Source organism: Hippoglossus stenolepis, chromosome 16 (genome assembly GCF_022539355.2).
Source record: "Hippoglossus stenolepis isolate QCI-W04-F060 chromosome 16, HSTE1.2, whole genome shotgun sequence".
Taxonomy (NCBI): Eukaryota; Metazoa; Chordata; class Actinopteri; order Pleuronectiformes; family Pleuronectidae; genus Hippoglossus; species Hippoglossus stenolepis.
The window spans coordinates 21,397,185-21,414,893 of NC_061498.1; the positions used below are offsets into that span (position 1 = coordinate 21,397,185).

At 39.6% G+C, this 17,709-nt stretch overlaps 2 protein-coding genes across 3 annotated transcripts; one reads left to right on the top strand and one right to left on the bottom strand.

Moving 5' to 3' along the window:
- Positions 1–45: 45 nt before the first annotated feature.
- Positions 46–8,395, bottom strand: prkar1aa (protein kinase, cAMP-dependent, regulatory, type I, alpha (tissue specific extinguisher 1) a). Of its 2 annotated transcripts, none has more exons than XM_035180417.2 (11): positions 8,226–8,395; positions 7,195–7,382; positions 6,797–6,967; positions 5,774–5,865; positions 5,623–5,684; positions 5,487–5,533; positions 4,760–4,918; positions 4,587–4,647; positions 4,363–4,484; positions 4,060–4,141; positions 46–3,052 (listed from the first exon to the last, which is right to left on the bottom strand). In XM_035180417.2, the coding sequence occupies exons 2-11, from the start codon at positions 7,366–7,368 to the stop codon at positions 2,880–2,882; spliced, it is 1,143 nt and encodes a 380-aa protein (XP_035036308.1). In that variant the 5' UTR covers positions 7,369–7,382; positions 8,226–8,395; the 3' UTR covers positions 46–2,879. The 2 variants fall into 2 exon arrangements, with proteins under 2 accessions (XP_035036308.1, XP_047199771.1); XM_047343815.1 differs by having other exon boundaries at positions 6,797–6,964; positions 8,226–8,394.
- A 787-nt stretch (positions 8,396–9,182) lies between these two features.
- On the top strand, positions 9,183–17,666 carry zgc:86896 (uncharacterized protein LOC415190 homolog). The gene is made up of 10 exons (XM_035180424.2): positions 9,183–9,331; positions 10,125–10,236; positions 11,681–11,785; positions 12,982–13,204; positions 13,390–13,497; positions 14,424–14,630; positions 14,887–14,962; positions 16,023–16,213; positions 16,846–16,936; positions 17,451–17,666. Exons 2-10 carry the CDS (start codon positions 10,173–10,175, stop codon positions 17,454–17,456), a joined length of 1,071 nt encoding a protein of 356 aa, XP_035036315.1. The 5' UTR covers positions 9,183–9,331; positions 10,125–10,172; the 3' UTR covers positions 17,457–17,666.
- The last annotated feature ends 43 nt before the right edge of the window (positions 17,667–17,709 follow it).

Below are 17,709 nucleotides of genomic sequence, written 5' to 3' on the forward strand. Positions count from 1 at the left end.
GATATGAGCCTCAAGATTATGCAATAGTAAGTACACAGACACACGTTGAAAACACTGATCTTTTTATTGCTTGACCTGCTGTGAGGAAGTCCTACAGAGAAACACAGGAACATTGAAGAGCAGTCACTCCAATCACTCTAAGGAAGGCATACAAACTGTAAAAAAAAACACTGGTCCTCTGAGACGGCAGACTGCTGCATGTGTTTCACTAAGCACAGCGCAGTGTTACCTATGTGTGAAAACAGCACTCAGTGACAAATACTCGAAGTGTAATGATTAAAATAAATAATACAGTACCAAAGTCAAGATGACACCATACCGTACACATGGCCAACGAGTGCAATGCTAGTGAACAAGAACAGATTGGAGAGGTTCAACACTCTGGATGCACATTTATCACAAAAACACATCAAACTAAATAAATGTCAAGGCAAAAACTAACCATGACCTGCACTGGCTGCAGTAATGACCTCTGAGGGAATGTAAGAAAACACTGGATAAGAAGATGTAACAGAACAAAACAGAGTGACAAGGATCAGTGGAGAGCATAAGGCAAGTTTACTGGTGGAGCTCAGTTTGTGTTAAAATCATCTGGAATGTGTCCACTGCGCAGTCTGTCCCAAACAAGACATCCAACCTCTTCTTCACTTATTCTGTGGTCATGTAATGAAGTTCAGCCAAAACTTCCTGTATGGCTGTATCTGTACCTTTGTAGACTTTTGAAAAAATGTCTGAATATATATATATATATATATATATATATATTTATATATATTATGATAACGACAATTATCTTTTTAATCCGTCTCTCACAAGTCTCCCAACTTTAGGTAAATGCACAACTAACTCACTGGGATCCTTATTCAAAAGTCCATTGTTTCAACTAATTCATGCTAATTTATACGGTTACATTTAACAGCCTAAAACGTGAGTTCATCATAACTGATACGTATGATCACAAAGCCAATTAACGTCTTTGGAACCCACTTTCAGTTGCTGATACAAAGTTTTAGTTTTTTGTTTTTTTAAACTGAACAAATCAAAACCTCCACAGCATCGTCTCTTTAGGTCTAATTTGGAACTCAGTTATATTTGGAACATAGCTATGATGGTGTCTTCCATGTAAAATGGTTGACACTGACAGATACATGTATCACCCACAGCTCTCATCTAAATGGCAGTCAAAAGAGACCAACCTTTTGTTTTAAGTTTTGTTGTTGGTGTTGGTGTCTGTAAGTATTGACCTACATTCTCTTTAAATGATGGGATAAGACGCACACAAACCCTGAACTTACCAGGATATAAACATTTTCTTTCCCATAATATAGTTTTGTGTATCACAAAATGTGCAAAAATATAGTTATTTACTCCTATATATGTGTAGCAGAGGGCTAAATAGAACAACTGTGATCAGGTCAGTGGAGTTAAAGGGATATTTGCAGAATCATTTAGCAGAAACTGATAAGTAAATATGGAGCATTGTACATGAGGGGATCACATTTGAAGAGCAGAAAGAAAACAAAGATAAGATGTACTTGAAAATGTCCTCACTCTTATTCACCCTATTATTAATTAAATAATGATGCAAAATTGCTCAGTGAAATGTAAGAACCGGTGTGTTACACACAAAATGATGAAATCAAAGCTACATTTCCAATTAGCAATGAGTAATGAAAACCATGAGACAGAATGATAAATGACCGAAGTGGTTAAGCTAAATCTGAAGCTTAATCTGAATATAATTGTGCATTTTCTCATTTAAAAAATGGTTTTAAAAAACCCATACTGTGGGTGTACCGCTGGTACTTCTGTCAAACTCTTAGACTAGATGCAGGAAAAGTGAGAATGTCAGTGTCAAGGCAACTCCGAAAAGTGTGTCTATAAGGTAAATCAACAACATATAAAAATAGATATAAAAAAACTAAAAACTACAAACCCAGGCCTTAAGTGTCTGCAGCTATGCTAGTGAGGCGAATGACAACATGCTAATATGTTGACAGTGGCAATGTTACAGGTGTGCAGCAGGTATCATGTTTAGCATGTTCACCAAATTACCTTGAACATTTTGACCTGATGATGGCGGTAGATGAAAGTCAGAAGATGACCAGTTACTAAAGTTCATCCAGAGGGGCACCCGGATAACGAATGTTACAGAGAATGTGTCTGACATTTTAGAGTCTGGACCAATGCGGTTGTCTAACTGACCCAACACTGCCACCCCCCAAACCCTTCTGCTAACGTGACAAAGCATCGGGACAAACGGATAAGAGCAGCAGCACAAAAAAAGCTTAAAAAACATGAAGCCTCCTCATTTAGCATGAAACCATCAGTCACTGTATCTTATTGAAGTCTTAAGATGTGCACAGCAAGCCGACTGACTGCATTCACACTTTCACGTGTTTGACTCAATGCTGCAAAGCCAATCATAACATTTGTTGTTATGCTCATCACACTGTGGAAGTTTTACTGTGACAATACAACAGTTCATATTTTGTATTGATTATTTGCGGATTTTTATATGAATATTCTCATTGTAACTGTCTAAATGTTTTACACTTCAGCCTGTTTTAATATGTGTTCTATAAATACACTGACCTGACAGCATTTTTAAATGACCAGTCTTTATCGGCTCAAAGTTACCTTGGATCAACTGGTGACTGATCTCTGAGCTCAGTGTGAACACCACCATTATTTCATTTCAGTTTTATGTTCTACGTGTATGCACACACCTATTTGGTATTGGGATTTCAGCTTCAACAACGCAGTCTATCTTCTGATTACAAAGGAAAAACCTACAATAAATAGGAAGTGATCATGAGGGTGTGGTTACATATGAGAGAGTAGCAGATGTTTGCTGATGGACCCTGCATCAGACGAGATCAGACCGAGAGGGAAACGAAGCTGTTGTACTGCTCGATGTTTCTCTTCAGGATGTCAGAGCAGGGACCCAGGACTCGCTCGAACCTCGGCCGGTCCAGTTTCACACACTTGAGGGGTCCACACGCAACAACAGTGGCCGCGCGGGGCCGGTTCATCAGCAAGGCGATCTCACCTGGAAAACACAGAAAGAACACCTTCTAATCAGATCACACAGGCATATCAGACTGCTGATGGTGTCCACATTTATATTTATGGTATTTTTTTGTCAGTTTTAAATCCACACCATGCATCTAATTTCAAAGATAATGTAAGCATGCGTATACTGTGCTGCTCTACATGGCAGAGTACAGTGACTGAAGAAGCACTGATGCTGATGCTAATCAGGGATTTAAGGTTAACAGATGGGAGCAGCAAACTGTAAAACAGATACAAGTCCATTCCAAATAGATAATTTTACTCTTGATGGTTAAAAATTAATAATCAGTTAATGAGCATCAGTTATCTCCAGTCACTTGCTGAAAGCAACTTCTTTGCAAACAGAAATGATTTACATGTATATTTGCATATAGCACAGAGAAGTGAGACCTGATCCCAAGTGGTCACAGGAGATACATTCTAATGTCGGGGGTGAGCTGACAAACTAAAGCTGCTGTCAGACATGCACTGATCCTCCAAACATTCTCCTGTGTGAACGCAAATGTCCGAGTGACAGCCTCTGGACTTTCTCCAGCCAGCCCCCCCAGTATAAAGTCCGCAAAAAGTCCATATGAGCCCATGCGAGAACATAGTAAGAGATCCTCCGCAGGATTCACAGCGAGCGAGTGGGTGTGTTGATTACGTGGCAGATGCAAAAATGAAAAAAACTACAACAAAGCAATCATCTCAGGATGAAGAGCGGTGCCATACACGTAGAAAACACAGACAAAGATGTGAAGAGAGCTTTTGGTGATAAGAACCAACGTTGCTGTGTCGATATGCTGTAAACAAAAACTTGTGATGTCCGCACTGAATTAATGTTTTACATCCCGCCTCTGCCTGCAAATTCAAAAAACAGCTTTCCCTGTGGCATATTTTTCTTAATATATATTGAGCGAAAGAGATGTTGGACAGTTAGACCAGGGCTTAAGAGTCTGTTTTGATCAAACATGTAGTTAATGCATATGACTTTGCCTGACTTACCAAAGTAATCTGACGGACCAAGTCTGCCAACCTCCACAAACTCCTCATCCACTGACCGTCTCTGAAGCACCGCTGCCGTCCCCTGAAAACACAACAAAGACATCTTGAACTATATATCCCAGAAATCAATGGGATTTTTCAGTCGTTTTCAATCTTTTTGTGTGTAAATCTAATGAGAGAGTTGGACTATCTTTGTTTCACATGGTGAACCAAACAACCTCCACCGACCGGTTTGGGACAAACTAGATACTGTTACAGTAGACAGAGACACTTAAGATAAAGAACATTATTAGTACTCTGTACCTCCAGGATGATAAAGAACTCATCACCAGGTTCTCCCTGCACCACTATTTTCTGGCTGTCCACAAACTGCACCTTCTCCAAGGAATCAGCCACCGTCAGACGCTCCCACTTATCCAGAGACTCTGCCCAGGAACAACACTCAGGTCAATGTATTCTCTCATTTGGATTTATTAGCCAAAGACAGCGAATGTGAAGAAGACAAAACCAAAGAGCTAAGTTCTCACCTAAGATTGACACCTTGCTGAGGAACTCCTCGTACATCTTGCGCTTTCTCAAAGTGCTCCCCTAAAAGGAAAATTATTGTGACAGTTTATATCTCAACATTTCAAAATCAAACTCATTCTTTTATGACATAGTTAGTTTAGTTTTTGTCACTTTGCAGCACTGCACAGCTTACCATCAGTATTCTCCTGTAGCTGTCTCTGTCGATGGCCCATAGCTTGACATTGGACTTGGCCCGGACTGTGGCTGCTCGGGGGGTCCCGTAGATCAGAGCCAGCTCCCCAAAACTACCTCCCTCACCAATACCGGTCACCAACTCACTGTTCACATATACCTGTAAGAAGACAGGGAGCAGAGAGGTGCTGCTCTTTCTAGTGACATAGCAGGGACAAATGTTGTATTTACAATATGATGGTCGGAATAATACTAGTGTGAGCGTCAAGACTGTTCTTCAAGGCTACATATTAACAAAACATTCATATGCCAGTTAAATGAGCAGCTTTTTCTTCACTTCTCTCTTAATCATTTGTCCAAATGTGACTCTTGACAGTTGTCAAACAAATATTTTAAGAACAAAATCTTTGTGAGGTATTTCTATTAAAATAATTTGACGACAATGACATTTTCCCCTTAAAAGATTAAAATCACATGGTGAAACTATTTTCATTACACAGCATACCAGACAAACAATGGAAGCCAAAACAAGTACATGCTGTTTAATGAAGTTAAAGCTGCATTTATCATATTTTGGGCTTCAGAATAAGCTCAGAATGAAAATATTTATGGTTGTAGTCTTGTTAATTATGCTTTAATGTTTTCCCTTTCTGAACTACTAAAGTACATCTAGCTAAACAGCAAGAGATGACGATCCCTATCAAACATGAAAGAGAAAGGGTTCTTACGTCCATCTCTCCCTGGTCAATAACGTAGAAGTTGTCTCCCTCATCACCTGCAACAGGAGAAAATAAGAGTTCCATGAATGAATGAAAATAAGAGAAACACAAGAATCTCATAACACTTGAGATTCCATAAACTCACCTTGAAGGATCACCATTTCTCCGGCAATGTAGCTGACAGAAAACATTGCGTCGAAAATGTCACTGCAAGAGTAGTAAGGGAAAATGAGATGATTAGCTGGAGACTGTCAGAAAGTTTATTAACACACTACTGGAGTGCTTGCTCCCATTACCTTCTCTCATTGTCGTCCAAGTGAGCAAATAGCACATTCTTCTCCATGGCTTTGGACAGGGAAGCCATGCTCTTGTAGTCTTTTGGGATGACCTTAGGTAAAAAAAAAAAACACCGCCTCTTAATTCAAACCAACCAATACAAAACCAAAATAATACTCTCAATGGCCATTTGTGTCCTCACATGTCACACTTCTGATGTTGAACAACAATGTTGCATTAGATACTGTAGCATACTAGTGAACCGACCATTTATGTCACTATGAAGAAGTTTAAATGTTTAAAGGTAACTAGTAAACGAAAATAGGCCATTTTTTTAGGGATGAAGACATTGATTAACTTACAGTTTGAATGACTGAAACTTGATGTGAACAGTCCCTACAACGTGTTGAGAACCAAAAAAACCTCAGTTTGTACAAAGTTTACAACCCCTTCAATAAAACCTTTAGGTAATTAACTTAAATATGTACAATCTGGTATCTGTTCTTTACAGCAATTATTGGTTGAGAGGCACCAATTCCAATTTTTATGCGCACACACACACACACGGTAGAATTGTGATTTTCTAGCGTTACCTGGCTGAGTTTGTACTGCAAACCTTACAATAGCAACTAATTTCACAACACCACTCACAACTTATTGCTACATGGTAGTAATGTCTAAATGCTTTTTATAATGGTGGTTTGCAAACAGCTCTTGGGGCAATAACACCGGAATCTGGCCCTTGTGATGCATTATTTTCTACAAGTTGCAAGTAAAAACATGAGACTAATATTTTTTTAATGCCAAGATGATTAAAATATATATTTTTTAATTATTTAATGCTTTTCGAAAAACCATGACCCAACCCTATTTGACAAGGGTAGATTCTCCATAGAGCTGCTAATCAGTCTCTGTGGATGCACCTCTGTAAACAACCTGTTTCATGTTGCACATGTCTTCAATAGATTAATATAAAATCTAACTGACTTGTGCAGCTTTGATGACAGACAGTGTGTGAATGCAACATTTGACACACGACTGACCTTTCTGACATAGGAGGCTGCGTCTTCCTCAGTGTACACCTCAGCACTGATGGCTCCTCTCCGGCTCCGACCCCTCACCACAGGGTTCATGGGTGGAGAAACCTCATCTTCACGGGAGTCTGACCATGAGCTAGACTTCTGCTGTGAAGCAATCTGTTTGGCCTCCTCCTGCTTGTCAACAAACACACAAAACCACACCTGAGTGACTGTGTATACTATACTGTGAATAGTTAAGCTGTGATGACAAAACAAAGACTGAAAAACACAACACATGGAACTTTATTCCGCAACAAGACCTTCAATTTTGAATTGATGAATATTTTCTTATTTGCACTAAACAAATGACTGTAATGGGGTTTCAGGGCCTTAGCTGTCATACAGTATGTATCCGTACTCACCTTCTCGAGTTTTTCAAAGTAGTCTCTCAGAAAGGCCATGGGCCGCTCGGGCCGCGCCGTGCACAGCTGGATGATGCAGTCTTTAAGCAGCTGCTGAATGTTGTGCTTCTGCACATACTGCTCACACTCTCTGAGGCTCTGCTCTTCCTCACTGCTTGTACTGCTTGAAGCCATCTTTGTCTTGTGGCCTAGAAAAAGAGGAGAGGACAACACACTGAAGAACCAGGAAGCTGTTGATGCAAATTGATGCAACATGCGCACTGACAGGATACAGAAAAAACCAAATCCTACTCCTCCTAACATACAAAACCTTCATTGACCAAACTCCATACAGTAAATGCATATATACATGTAAGCAGCTAATTCAAGTCATAAAGGCAGGGTGAGGGAGGAAAAAGAAAGCCAAAACTCATTCATGCTAATACATTCAGTCTATTTATATAAGGTTAATCTATGACTTTGGTTAAAGAACTGTTTAGAGTAAACTGCTTTTAATGCTGGTACATAACATCAGAAAAGCATGTGTTTTTATGCTGTCATACGGGTATACGGGTTGGCAGTGGCATAATTTTGAGGTCGGTTTTTTGGGCTGGTTTTGTCCACACAGACCTGGCAACCCTGCTGAGCTTTCATTTCATAAACAAACTTCAAATTATGAATGTAAAACAGTGGTGTTCCGTTGTACATCTGTAAAGTACAGTCAAGTGCAATACTTAACCTTGCGTTTAAATCAAGTAGTTAGCTACCCAACTAGCTACAAGGTGCGAGGACCACCGTCATTGTTAGTAGTAGAGTCCTGTATGCTAGAGTACTGAGCAGGTTAGCAAAGCTACGGAATACTTAGCCAACTTTAGTAAGCCACTTTCGACTAGCTAACATTTTGTTTGTGTAACGTTACCAGGGACAAAAACCAACAAATACCCGCACATTGACTACGAATTAAAGTTTGAATCAAAACAACACAAGTTCTGCAAAGTTAATACGCTATTAAAGGCGAGGATTTCAGTAAATATGCTGTCTTGAATACCAACCACGTAATAGTTAGCTTAGCGCGCTAACTGTTAGCCAGCCACAGTCCCGTATGTAAATGATGTGAAAACACAGCTTACAGACACACGAAGTGACGAGGTGCTAAACGTGTCCGTAAGTGTGTGACGAATAAACATCCACACTGTGAAAACAAAGAGCTTGAACAAACAAAGACCTTGAATAAAACCCCTCACCGAGAAACAAACAGCGCGACGTCCTGAGACTTTTACTTTTGACAGAAGAGAGTCCCACTTCCGTATGACTCCTTTCAAAATAAGAGTACACACAGACACACAGAACTGGAAAAACCCGGAAATAAAAACATAACACATAAACAACAAACTGCTCATTCACCCTCTGCACGGTCATGACAGACGATCCGATTTATTCGACATACTGAATCTGAAAATTAATTTATCGAAGGAGTATCCGGTTTTTTTTAATGATCAATCTCTAAGTTATTTCACAGTGCCAATGTACCAATCATGGTCGCAGCTTAGAATATGTAAAGAGATATTGTTGTTAAATTAATTTAATACCATCCTAAGTTTGAATGAGACTCTTGATTGGACAAAAACAATATGTAGAAGTTCCAAGCTCTGTAAAGTTAAACTGGACATTTGTCACACTTTTATAGACAAAAAAATAATGACAATGGTAGGTATTAGAAGATAAGTGGAGGAATATAACATTTTTTGACACAACAATCCATTCTTTTTTTAATGGCAGCCTTCAATGATAAATGTAACACCTAATCATGGTTGTTTATCTAGTTTTTTATTTTTATCACCAAAATAACCCTAACCCAAACAATCAATTAATGTAACTCATAGAAAGTTTCAAAAGCATTATATATGTGTGTATATATATATATATATATATATATATATATATATATATACACCTGATCCAGACAAGATTCTTGCTCAACAGCTATGAGCAGACACACCCACCTTTCTTTCACTGCCCTCAGTAATACCACAGTCACTTCCTTCACCAAGTCAGACTGCACAGCTCCATTCGTGTCGACTGCCCAGAGTCCACGAATACAGCCCTGCACCTTCCACCACCGCCATCAGTTCCGCCAGACCAAACATACACAACCAACGTAAGTGATCTCTGCTCTCAGTGTTTTTATTGCATCTAATCATCGTGTTCTCTTTCTGTTTGCTGTAAAACTGGTTTATGTTTTTCCCATTTGCCCCGTACAGCAAGAGTATAGTATTACTCCATTCCAAACATTCAGGCTGTCTTATGTAATATATGTTGCTTCTAAATCTTTCTTCTTGTGTCTGTTTTAATATGAAAAGGTAAAATACAAAGACACTAACAAAAATATTGCTTTGGGTGTATACCATTCGGTTGGAGGGAGTGTCTATTGAGACAGAAATCCTGTCTAAATAGTAAGTTCTCTGCTTTATGAAAATAATGTAAAACTATTAAAAGGTGACACCTCTGAATTAGAACATCTAAGGTTAGTGTTTTCCCACCATGGCCAGTTTACTGTTCGAGCAAAAAGAAAAGTACATAAAATACAGTACAATACGTAACAGTTACAGCGTGTTTGCTCACAGTGCACCACAACTGATAAGGTGTAGTTATCTGACGCTCATTACTCACATAGCAAACAACATGTGCCCCTATTGTAAGTCTGCCCATAAAGTGAATTCATCCACTTTAAACATCAGAATTATATCAAGTTAGTCTTGGGGTGATAAAAGGAAAGATTCAAAACATTTAAATATAAAATGATTTAGTAAATGCAATACTTCAGACTGTTTATCTCACTAGCCGCATCATTTCTCAACCCATATATTGGAAACTGGCTGTGCTTTAAAAACCTTGTCTCTCAACAAAATGTCTCCCTGTGTTAATCTCTAATCTCATCCTGGGACCTGCAGCTGCAGGTCTCCTGACATTCCAGCAGCCTCCTCTGCCTCTGTTCAGACATGTCGCTCTACAGTTTTGGCCTGGAGCCGATCTCCTGCCACACCTGGAACAAAGACAGGACCCGTGGGTGAAACTGCATACATCACCAGCCTGCATTTCCACATAGAGTAATACACACATGTAGAATCCTATGTGCAGATATAAATAAGTGAAATAGGTGGCCATAGACATCACATGCCTGTATTCTTTCTCATAAATGGTGGTCTAAACTTGCGCTGCAGCCTGCTGATACATTTTCTCCCTCCTCTAATTGCATAATGTTGCCTGGAGAACCACAGGGAATCAGATTATCAATACAGGAAGTGGACTCAAAGAGCTTTACCACATACATCCAACTGTACTACGTCTATTGCTGCCTGGGTATTTGACATTTTAGCTTAACCCAGGATCAGTACTACTGTGTGTCAATAAATACATTTTGTGAAACTTCATTGTAAAAGCTAAAGCATTATGCAGTAGTTGAATTGAATGTGGTGCCCTATCTTGCATCCGATGCGAAAGATTCGAGTTTAGATTAGCATGACACAAGTGTCTGCGCAAGTTTCAGACTGACAATCCCATTCAGCACCCACTTCATTTGAATAACAAATGCACTTGTCCCCATTTGAGCACTGTACTGGAAAAATTAACTAAGTATGGTTGAAACCTATGTTGTAGTTGAAAAGTAAGTTTTATGACCTGTATCTACATACATATACAACCTGTCCAAATACTTTATGCCTGAGCTGTTTTATGGTCTGAACTGTGTTGACCTGAAAACTGTCAGACCCTTTTTATCACTTATTTACCCTCCAAAGAACTGAATGTATGTCTGCTTATCTCCAAAGGAAACATATGTAAATCAGTTGTCTGTGTTTAGATTCCTCTCTCAACCTGCGCCTACAGAACCAGTCTGAACTGGTTCTGAGAGACAGCCTTAGTCCTCCTATATAAGATGCTTGTATTTGACTGTCCTGTATCTTCACTCTGAGATCCTTGTGACTCTCTGTGTTGATCCTTTCTGCAGAAAGCCCCTATTAAAATACACGTAGATAACTTTGGTGTTTCCAGCCTCTTGTATTTCCAGATTTCCATCACAGCACCCATGGGCCATAAAATGAGGTGTGGTCAGGTGCATTGTTAGTGAATTGCTATCTTGAGGCAACACAAAGACACTGACCCACAAAAAACGGGTTTGAAGTCAGTGGCTCAGTATTCTCGATTACTGGGATCAATGGGAGATCACACAACCACGATTAGTTATGAGATTACATAAAAGTTCATGCTTCACAGCGGATCTCTCCCATGAGTTCCCCCCCATAACCTACAAACTTGTGGCAACTGTTATCTACGGTATCTTCAAAAGACAGTATCTGACAATTTTTTTCGTACAATATACAACTGACTGTTTCCCCAGTCATGCTCAACGGAACCTTTCTGAGTGTGAAGATTTAGTGATCTCGGCACATTACTATGGTAGTTTTAAATGGTTACAGTGCCTATCTTTTGAACTTATATTTCTTCACAGAGATTGCAGTAAGCCCTAACAACAACGTGGTGGACATCTATGAGAGGAAAGGCAAAGACTGGATCAAGATTCATGAGCTCAGTGAGCACAGTGGACATATTACAGGTACTGTAACTTCCTGCCAACTGTGACTGCAGATTTGCAAATGACTTGTTCGACAACATACCTTCTGGGGCCCACACACAGCTTAACCTGCACTATTTCTGGATGTAGAAACATGTTTTGCATCACACATTTAATAATGACTGTTCCCAGTCCAAGTACATTTAACCCTCCTATTTTCCTTTTCATTGAATTGGACCCCATTTAATGTTTAATATCTCTTAATAAATGATTCAAATTAGTTTTTACTTCAGATTTGATGACTTTTCCTAATTTAATAGGGACAACTTTAAATATATTCCTTCTGCTTTGGGGTCCACAGCAACTCTCTAAACCATTTCTCTTGGCGCTCTGTGTGCTTTCTCTTCATGCTCACTATCAATTGAAAATAACATCTAAGAAAAGGTTTTCTGCCAGTGAGGTTTTGTCACAGCTATTTGACAGTAAAAGGGACATTGAGGAGAATATGTCTGAGACAAAGGATAATGTTGAGGACTCTCGTCATGAAGCAGCCTCCTCTGATCACAATAAGAAGCTCAATGCTGATCTTCCTGTTGTCTCTCAATCAGCAGCAGACGCCTTATCTTCTATGTGACTTAGTGCTGCTAATGTAATTGAAACGATTCCAGACCCACCAGATATGATGTCATCCATGTCCAAGGCATAAAATGAGCATTTGAGCTCTTCATTACACCATCAATTGAGAAGGAGTTAGAGAAGAGGCACATGCATGGGTACAGTTAGAAAGACTTGGTGAAGGAATATGCCATTATCTTTTTGGTGGTGCTTGTAAGGTGCAGTTTTGTCCGTATGATTTTTTCCTGATGAAAAATTTGAACTCAACCCTCTGGTTATCCTCAAATTTACTAACTAAACTTTCCAAAAATTATCATATGTCCACGTTTATGTTTCAGGTACTTTATGTTTCTTTGTTGACTACTTAAATAGTAGTTTTCACATCACCCCCCCACCCCATAATACATCCAGAATACTGATTATCCGACTATGGGAATATATGCAAATCACCATAAAATCTCACCAATTGACCAAAAGTTGGAGAGAGAGATCTTTTGTGGGGCTTTAAATGATCTCTGTTATTTCTAAGAACTGTTTTCTGTTATCTTCTAAGACTCTTAGAAGACTAGCCGTTATGGATGCATTATTATACCTTTGATACCCCCTCATAATTATGTCCACAGGCATTGACTGGGCACCAGAGTCCAACCGCATTGTGACATGTGCCTCGGACCGCAACGCCTATGTGTGGACTCTGAAGGATGGTGTGTGGAAACCCACACTGGTGCTGGTGCGCATCAACCGAGCAGCCACGTGTGTGAAGTGGTCACCTCTGGAAAACAAGTTTGCCCTGGGCAGCGGAGCTCGTCTCATCTCTGTCTGCTACTTTGAGAAGGAAAATGACTGGTGAGCAATAATATGATCTAATTGAATTGTTTGGGGACAATTTTGTCAGATTTGAAAGTCAAACACCACAGTCCAGAACATTTATTTATGTATAGAGTATATATAGCAGCGTCCACCAAAACTCTGACTGGACCTGATCTTAACTTAGCAAATGTTCTATTTCTTTCATTCTCCCTTCATTTCAGGTGGCTGAGTAAGCACATCAAAAAGGCCCTTAAATCCACAGTCCTGAGTCTGGACTGGCATCCCAACAACATCCTACTGGCTGCTGGCTCTGCAGACTTTCACTGCAGGTAGGAGCTCACAAACAAAATTGAGATATAGACAAAGCAAAGCAGATCAGAGTCCCAGTTCTACAAACACAAATCCAGAGTAAAGCTTTGAATAAGATGCCAAGAAGTTGAAATAAAGTCAGTCCAGGACTGAGTTGTATTAGTGAGGAGGAAGAGGGGAATTGTGGGAAATTTGGGACCACCATCGAGGGCTAAGACATAATCAAGGAGTGAATCTTAACATTATGGTATTATTCTGTATTTTTCTTGCAGTCAACAAATTCAATGGACAGATGAATGCATCCTGCTACTGCTGTCTGTTAAAACATATTGAAATATATTATTCCTCACACACACACACACACACACACACACACACACACACACACACACACAGTTGTGTCTCAATGACTTCAGGGGACATTACATTGACAAACATTAATTTCCTGGAGACTAACCCATAACCTTGACCTAAACCAAAACCGAAACCTAAACCTAACCTTCAACAACTCTTTGCATCAAAATTAAATGATTTACTTCTGGGGACTTGGTTTTGGCCCCCGTAAAGAAGAAAAGTCTCCATAATGTGACTGTGTAAATAGCTTTAGCCCCCCACAACAAGACAGGTAAGGAAGGTATAACATAACATGACAGACAAACATAGTGTTTTTATGGGATTATTTGACTACAACATAGTTATAGAATAATGCTAGGATTGAGTGTGTAATACCACTTGTGTGTAAGAACTTTCTTTTGAAGAGGAAGCTTCAAAATCATTACATGTATATAAAAATGAAGATCCATTCAAAGACTTTTTTTCTTTTCAATCATAGTGTCAAACAAAGTCAGTATATCAGTTTAAGCAGCAAGCCCAACAAGCCCTAAATAAGCAAATCAATATCGTTTACTGACGCCCACAATTTATATCAGATCTCTGTACTTCTCAGGGTTTTCTCTGCCTACATCAAGGACATCGAGGACAAGCCTGGACCCACCGCCTGGGGCGCCAAGATGCCTTTTGGTGAGGTCCTGCTTGAGCATAAGGACTGTGGAGGCTGGGTGCACAGTGTCTCCTTCTCCCCAAGCGGAGATCAGCTGGCATGGGTGGCCCACAACAGTAGCATCAGTGTGGCTGATGCTGCCCAGAAGAAGGAGTGAGTACTGCAGCTAAGCAACTTAATCCATCAGTGTGGCCAGTGGGAACAGTCAATTTATTTCTATAGCACCAAATCATAACATACATTATGTCAAGGCCCTTTACATAGAATGTCAAAAATGGAGACTAAAGACAGAGTCTTTCAGCAGTCCCTCAATATCTCAGATTCCTGAGCATCAATAACTTATATTATCTGTCTTAGTTTAGTTTCTGGCTGAAACTTCAGTTCTATAAGTGTTCCTCTGTCTGTTCAGGATAACCCTGCTGACCACTGACCGTTTGCCCCTGACAAGCGTTCTCTTTGTCAGCCCCACTGAGATGGTTGCTGCGGTAACTACCACCTGCTCTATGTTTATGTGTGTATGTGTGGAATGCATGTAAACAATGTGAGTATGTATCCAGCAACTCCATGTATGAGTTAGAACCTGTTCATAACTGGCATTAACATGTCTCGGATGATCCAATCACAAGTGGACAGTTCTAAGTACAGGTGTGAGTGCACCAAGATGGACTGAGAACGCATTAAGGCCACATTCTTTTAGCAGAATGTTAAAGGACATTCCCAGGACACGCTTATGTGTCCTGGGCTGCACTTAAGAACTCAGCTGACGTCCTCTTGTTAACAGAAGTACATACTCATTCAGCTGGCTCTCAAATCAAAGTATATATGCCACTACAGCCGCAGCATTAAGATAAAGGACAAACGTGGAGGTAGATTAAGGACATTGACCTTCCATATATGGTCAGGGTTGTAGGCACAGGAAGAAAGAAAGTAAAAACACATTTCATTTAAAAACACAGACATGACATGAAAGTGTGTATTATATTAAAGAAAGTGATATGAAATCATACACAATGCCATAATAATGTAGACCAGAACATCTACAAATGTGGTCTGAGCCAGGAGATCTATGTTTGTTTTGGGTGTGTACTTATCACTACTTAGAGCTGTGCACCTGTGATCTGATCGCCAGTGCAATTAGTCCAAGGTCTGACCAAAGTCTTGGATTCTTGTGAGTTGAAGAGTTGACCTCTAAATGTACTTACTCAAGTATGAACCAATCATGAATCCTGAGGACAAACTCATTCAGCTCTATGGATCGTTGTAGTATATTTTAGGTCTTTGTTTTAATGTTGATCCCCAAAACTCCTTGACCATGTTTCAGCAGCAGTAGGCATCTGTTTTCACAAACAAAACAGGAAATGGTTGGGTAGCAGTAAGAGAACCACTACTGACTCAGATGCAAACAGGTCTGACCTCTTCGAATTTGGGTCCTTGATTTTTAACTGTTGTAGTTATTTGGGTCTATTAACCACATATATGCTTGTAACAAAGATTACAATAGCTATACGTATTTGTACTTATATTTCTAATGTGTATCACTCTCAGGGTCATAACTGTTGCCCATACCTGTTCACCTACACTGGTCCTGGTGCCCTGGAGTTTGTGAAGAAGCTGGACATCCCCAAGCAGACGTCTAAGGGCAGCATGTCAGCGATGCAACACTTCCGCAACCTGGACATGAGGGCGACTGAGGACGACAGCAACGAGCTAGACACCCTTCATCAGAACAGCATCACGTAAGAGACACTGCTGTTTCCCTAACATCCACCAAGGAGGGTTACAGATTAAATTGCTGTTTAATACTGGTACATATGAAATTGTGAAATTGCATTGTTAGTAAGGCATATTTGTAGCATGTAGCACACATCTACATACGTTAATATAAGACTGTGCTCTCTCCAACAGTCATAAATCAGTTATTTGTCTGCTCAACAATCCATCATAGTGATCAAAAATTTAGTTTTTTCTCTCGTATTTCAAATGGGGTAGCTTGGGCTGCTGGGAGGCTCTGATGTTGTTATCTCCCCCGACAAGGTTTATTACCACAAGTTTTTGACTGAAGGATGTGGTATGGCAGGGAAGAACCCATAGCGAGATTGGACTTTTTTCAATATTTTCGTTGATTCTGAGAGAATAATACATGGATCTTGAAAAAACAAATCAAGCATTAGTAGAGGACTGATATTTGAGAGTAGAGTATAAGTGTGTTCAATTTGGAGCAGATCCCCAAAAAACTCTAGATCTAGTGAATTTAAATGTGGTTTCAAAATGAGACTGTTGGGCCTTATGCCAGTTGCATTAAACAGTATAAGCTACACAGTTCACACGTTTGTAAAAGCCTTGTATTGTTTTGTGTTGGGTCCTGCAGGCAGCTGTGTATTGTATCAGGGGAGAAAGCCAGAGTGGAGAAGTACAGTAGTGTGGGTCTGGATGGAGCCATGGTGATCTGGGAATTTAAGGTACACGTGTCAGACTCTTCTTCTTGTCTTCAATACAAAAGTGAACCTGTGATTAAGATTTTGAAATGTGTGGTTATTTACTGTATAATATAGAATATAGAATATAGAATATGAATAGAATAGAATATAGCTTTTGATAATTATGGAAATTGTTCATTTGCAAATATGGCATTTTGCCAAATTCATAATCATCGACAGTGAATTTGAATCTCATCAATCCCCCAAAACAGATGACTCGTAAAAAAACAGAACAGGAAAGGTTAGCATTGAGCAAATGAGTGATAGTTGTGTGAAATGTGTTTTATGAATCATTAAAATCTAGAGACCTATGATAGTTAAAATGTTCCCAAAGAGAGTTTTTCATGGTGATAACAACTGATCAAATGTTCAGCAGTAAATGGCTGCTCCCAGTATCAGCTGTCAGCTGAAATGCAAACACATTGCTGAGTGACTTTTATCTGTTAGCACAGAGATATAGGATCAATTCTAACATGTTACTACTCTCATTTCACAGCATTGAACCAAAACGAATACAAGGACGGCAGACATACTGAGGAATATATCTGCCAGTAAACCCATCTGCTTAAATATGTGTGTGTGTGTATATGGAGATATGCAATAGCTTTTAAGCAAGTTGAAAAGATTGTGTGCACATGTGCTTTATGCTCTTAATGTGAATAGGGGGTTATAAAGCATCTTTCAAATAAAGAGGCATGACAATGCAGTGTAATAGTGTGTCCTTTGCATTGCTGTGTTGTGTAATTACTGTACTG

Coding starts and splice junctions, on each gene's coding strand:
- prkar1aa (XM_035180417.2), bottom strand. CDS start 7,368: ATGGCTTCAAGCAGTACAAGCAGTGAGGAAGAGCAGAGCCTCAGAGAG. Junction 4,142..4,362: donor AGTTCTTTATCATCCTGGAG/GTACAGAGTACT, acceptor TTGTGTTTTCAG/GGGACGGCAGCGGTGCTTCA. Junction 3,053..4,059: donor TGGTCCGTCAGATTACTTTG/GTAAGTCAGGCA, acceptor TGTGTTTTCCAG/GTGAGATCGCCTTGCTGATG.
- zgc:86896 (XM_035180424.2), top strand. CDS start 10,173: ATGTCGCTCTACAGTTTTGGCCTGGAGCCGATCTCCTGCCACACCTGG. Junction 11,786..12,981: donor GCACAGTGGACATATTACAG/GTACTGTAACTT, acceptor TTATGTCCACAG/GCATTGACTGGGCACCAGAG. Junction 13,498..14,423: donor TCTGCAGACTTTCACTGCAG/GTAGGAGCTCAC, acceptor TGTACTTCTCAG/GGTTTTCTCTGCCTACATCA.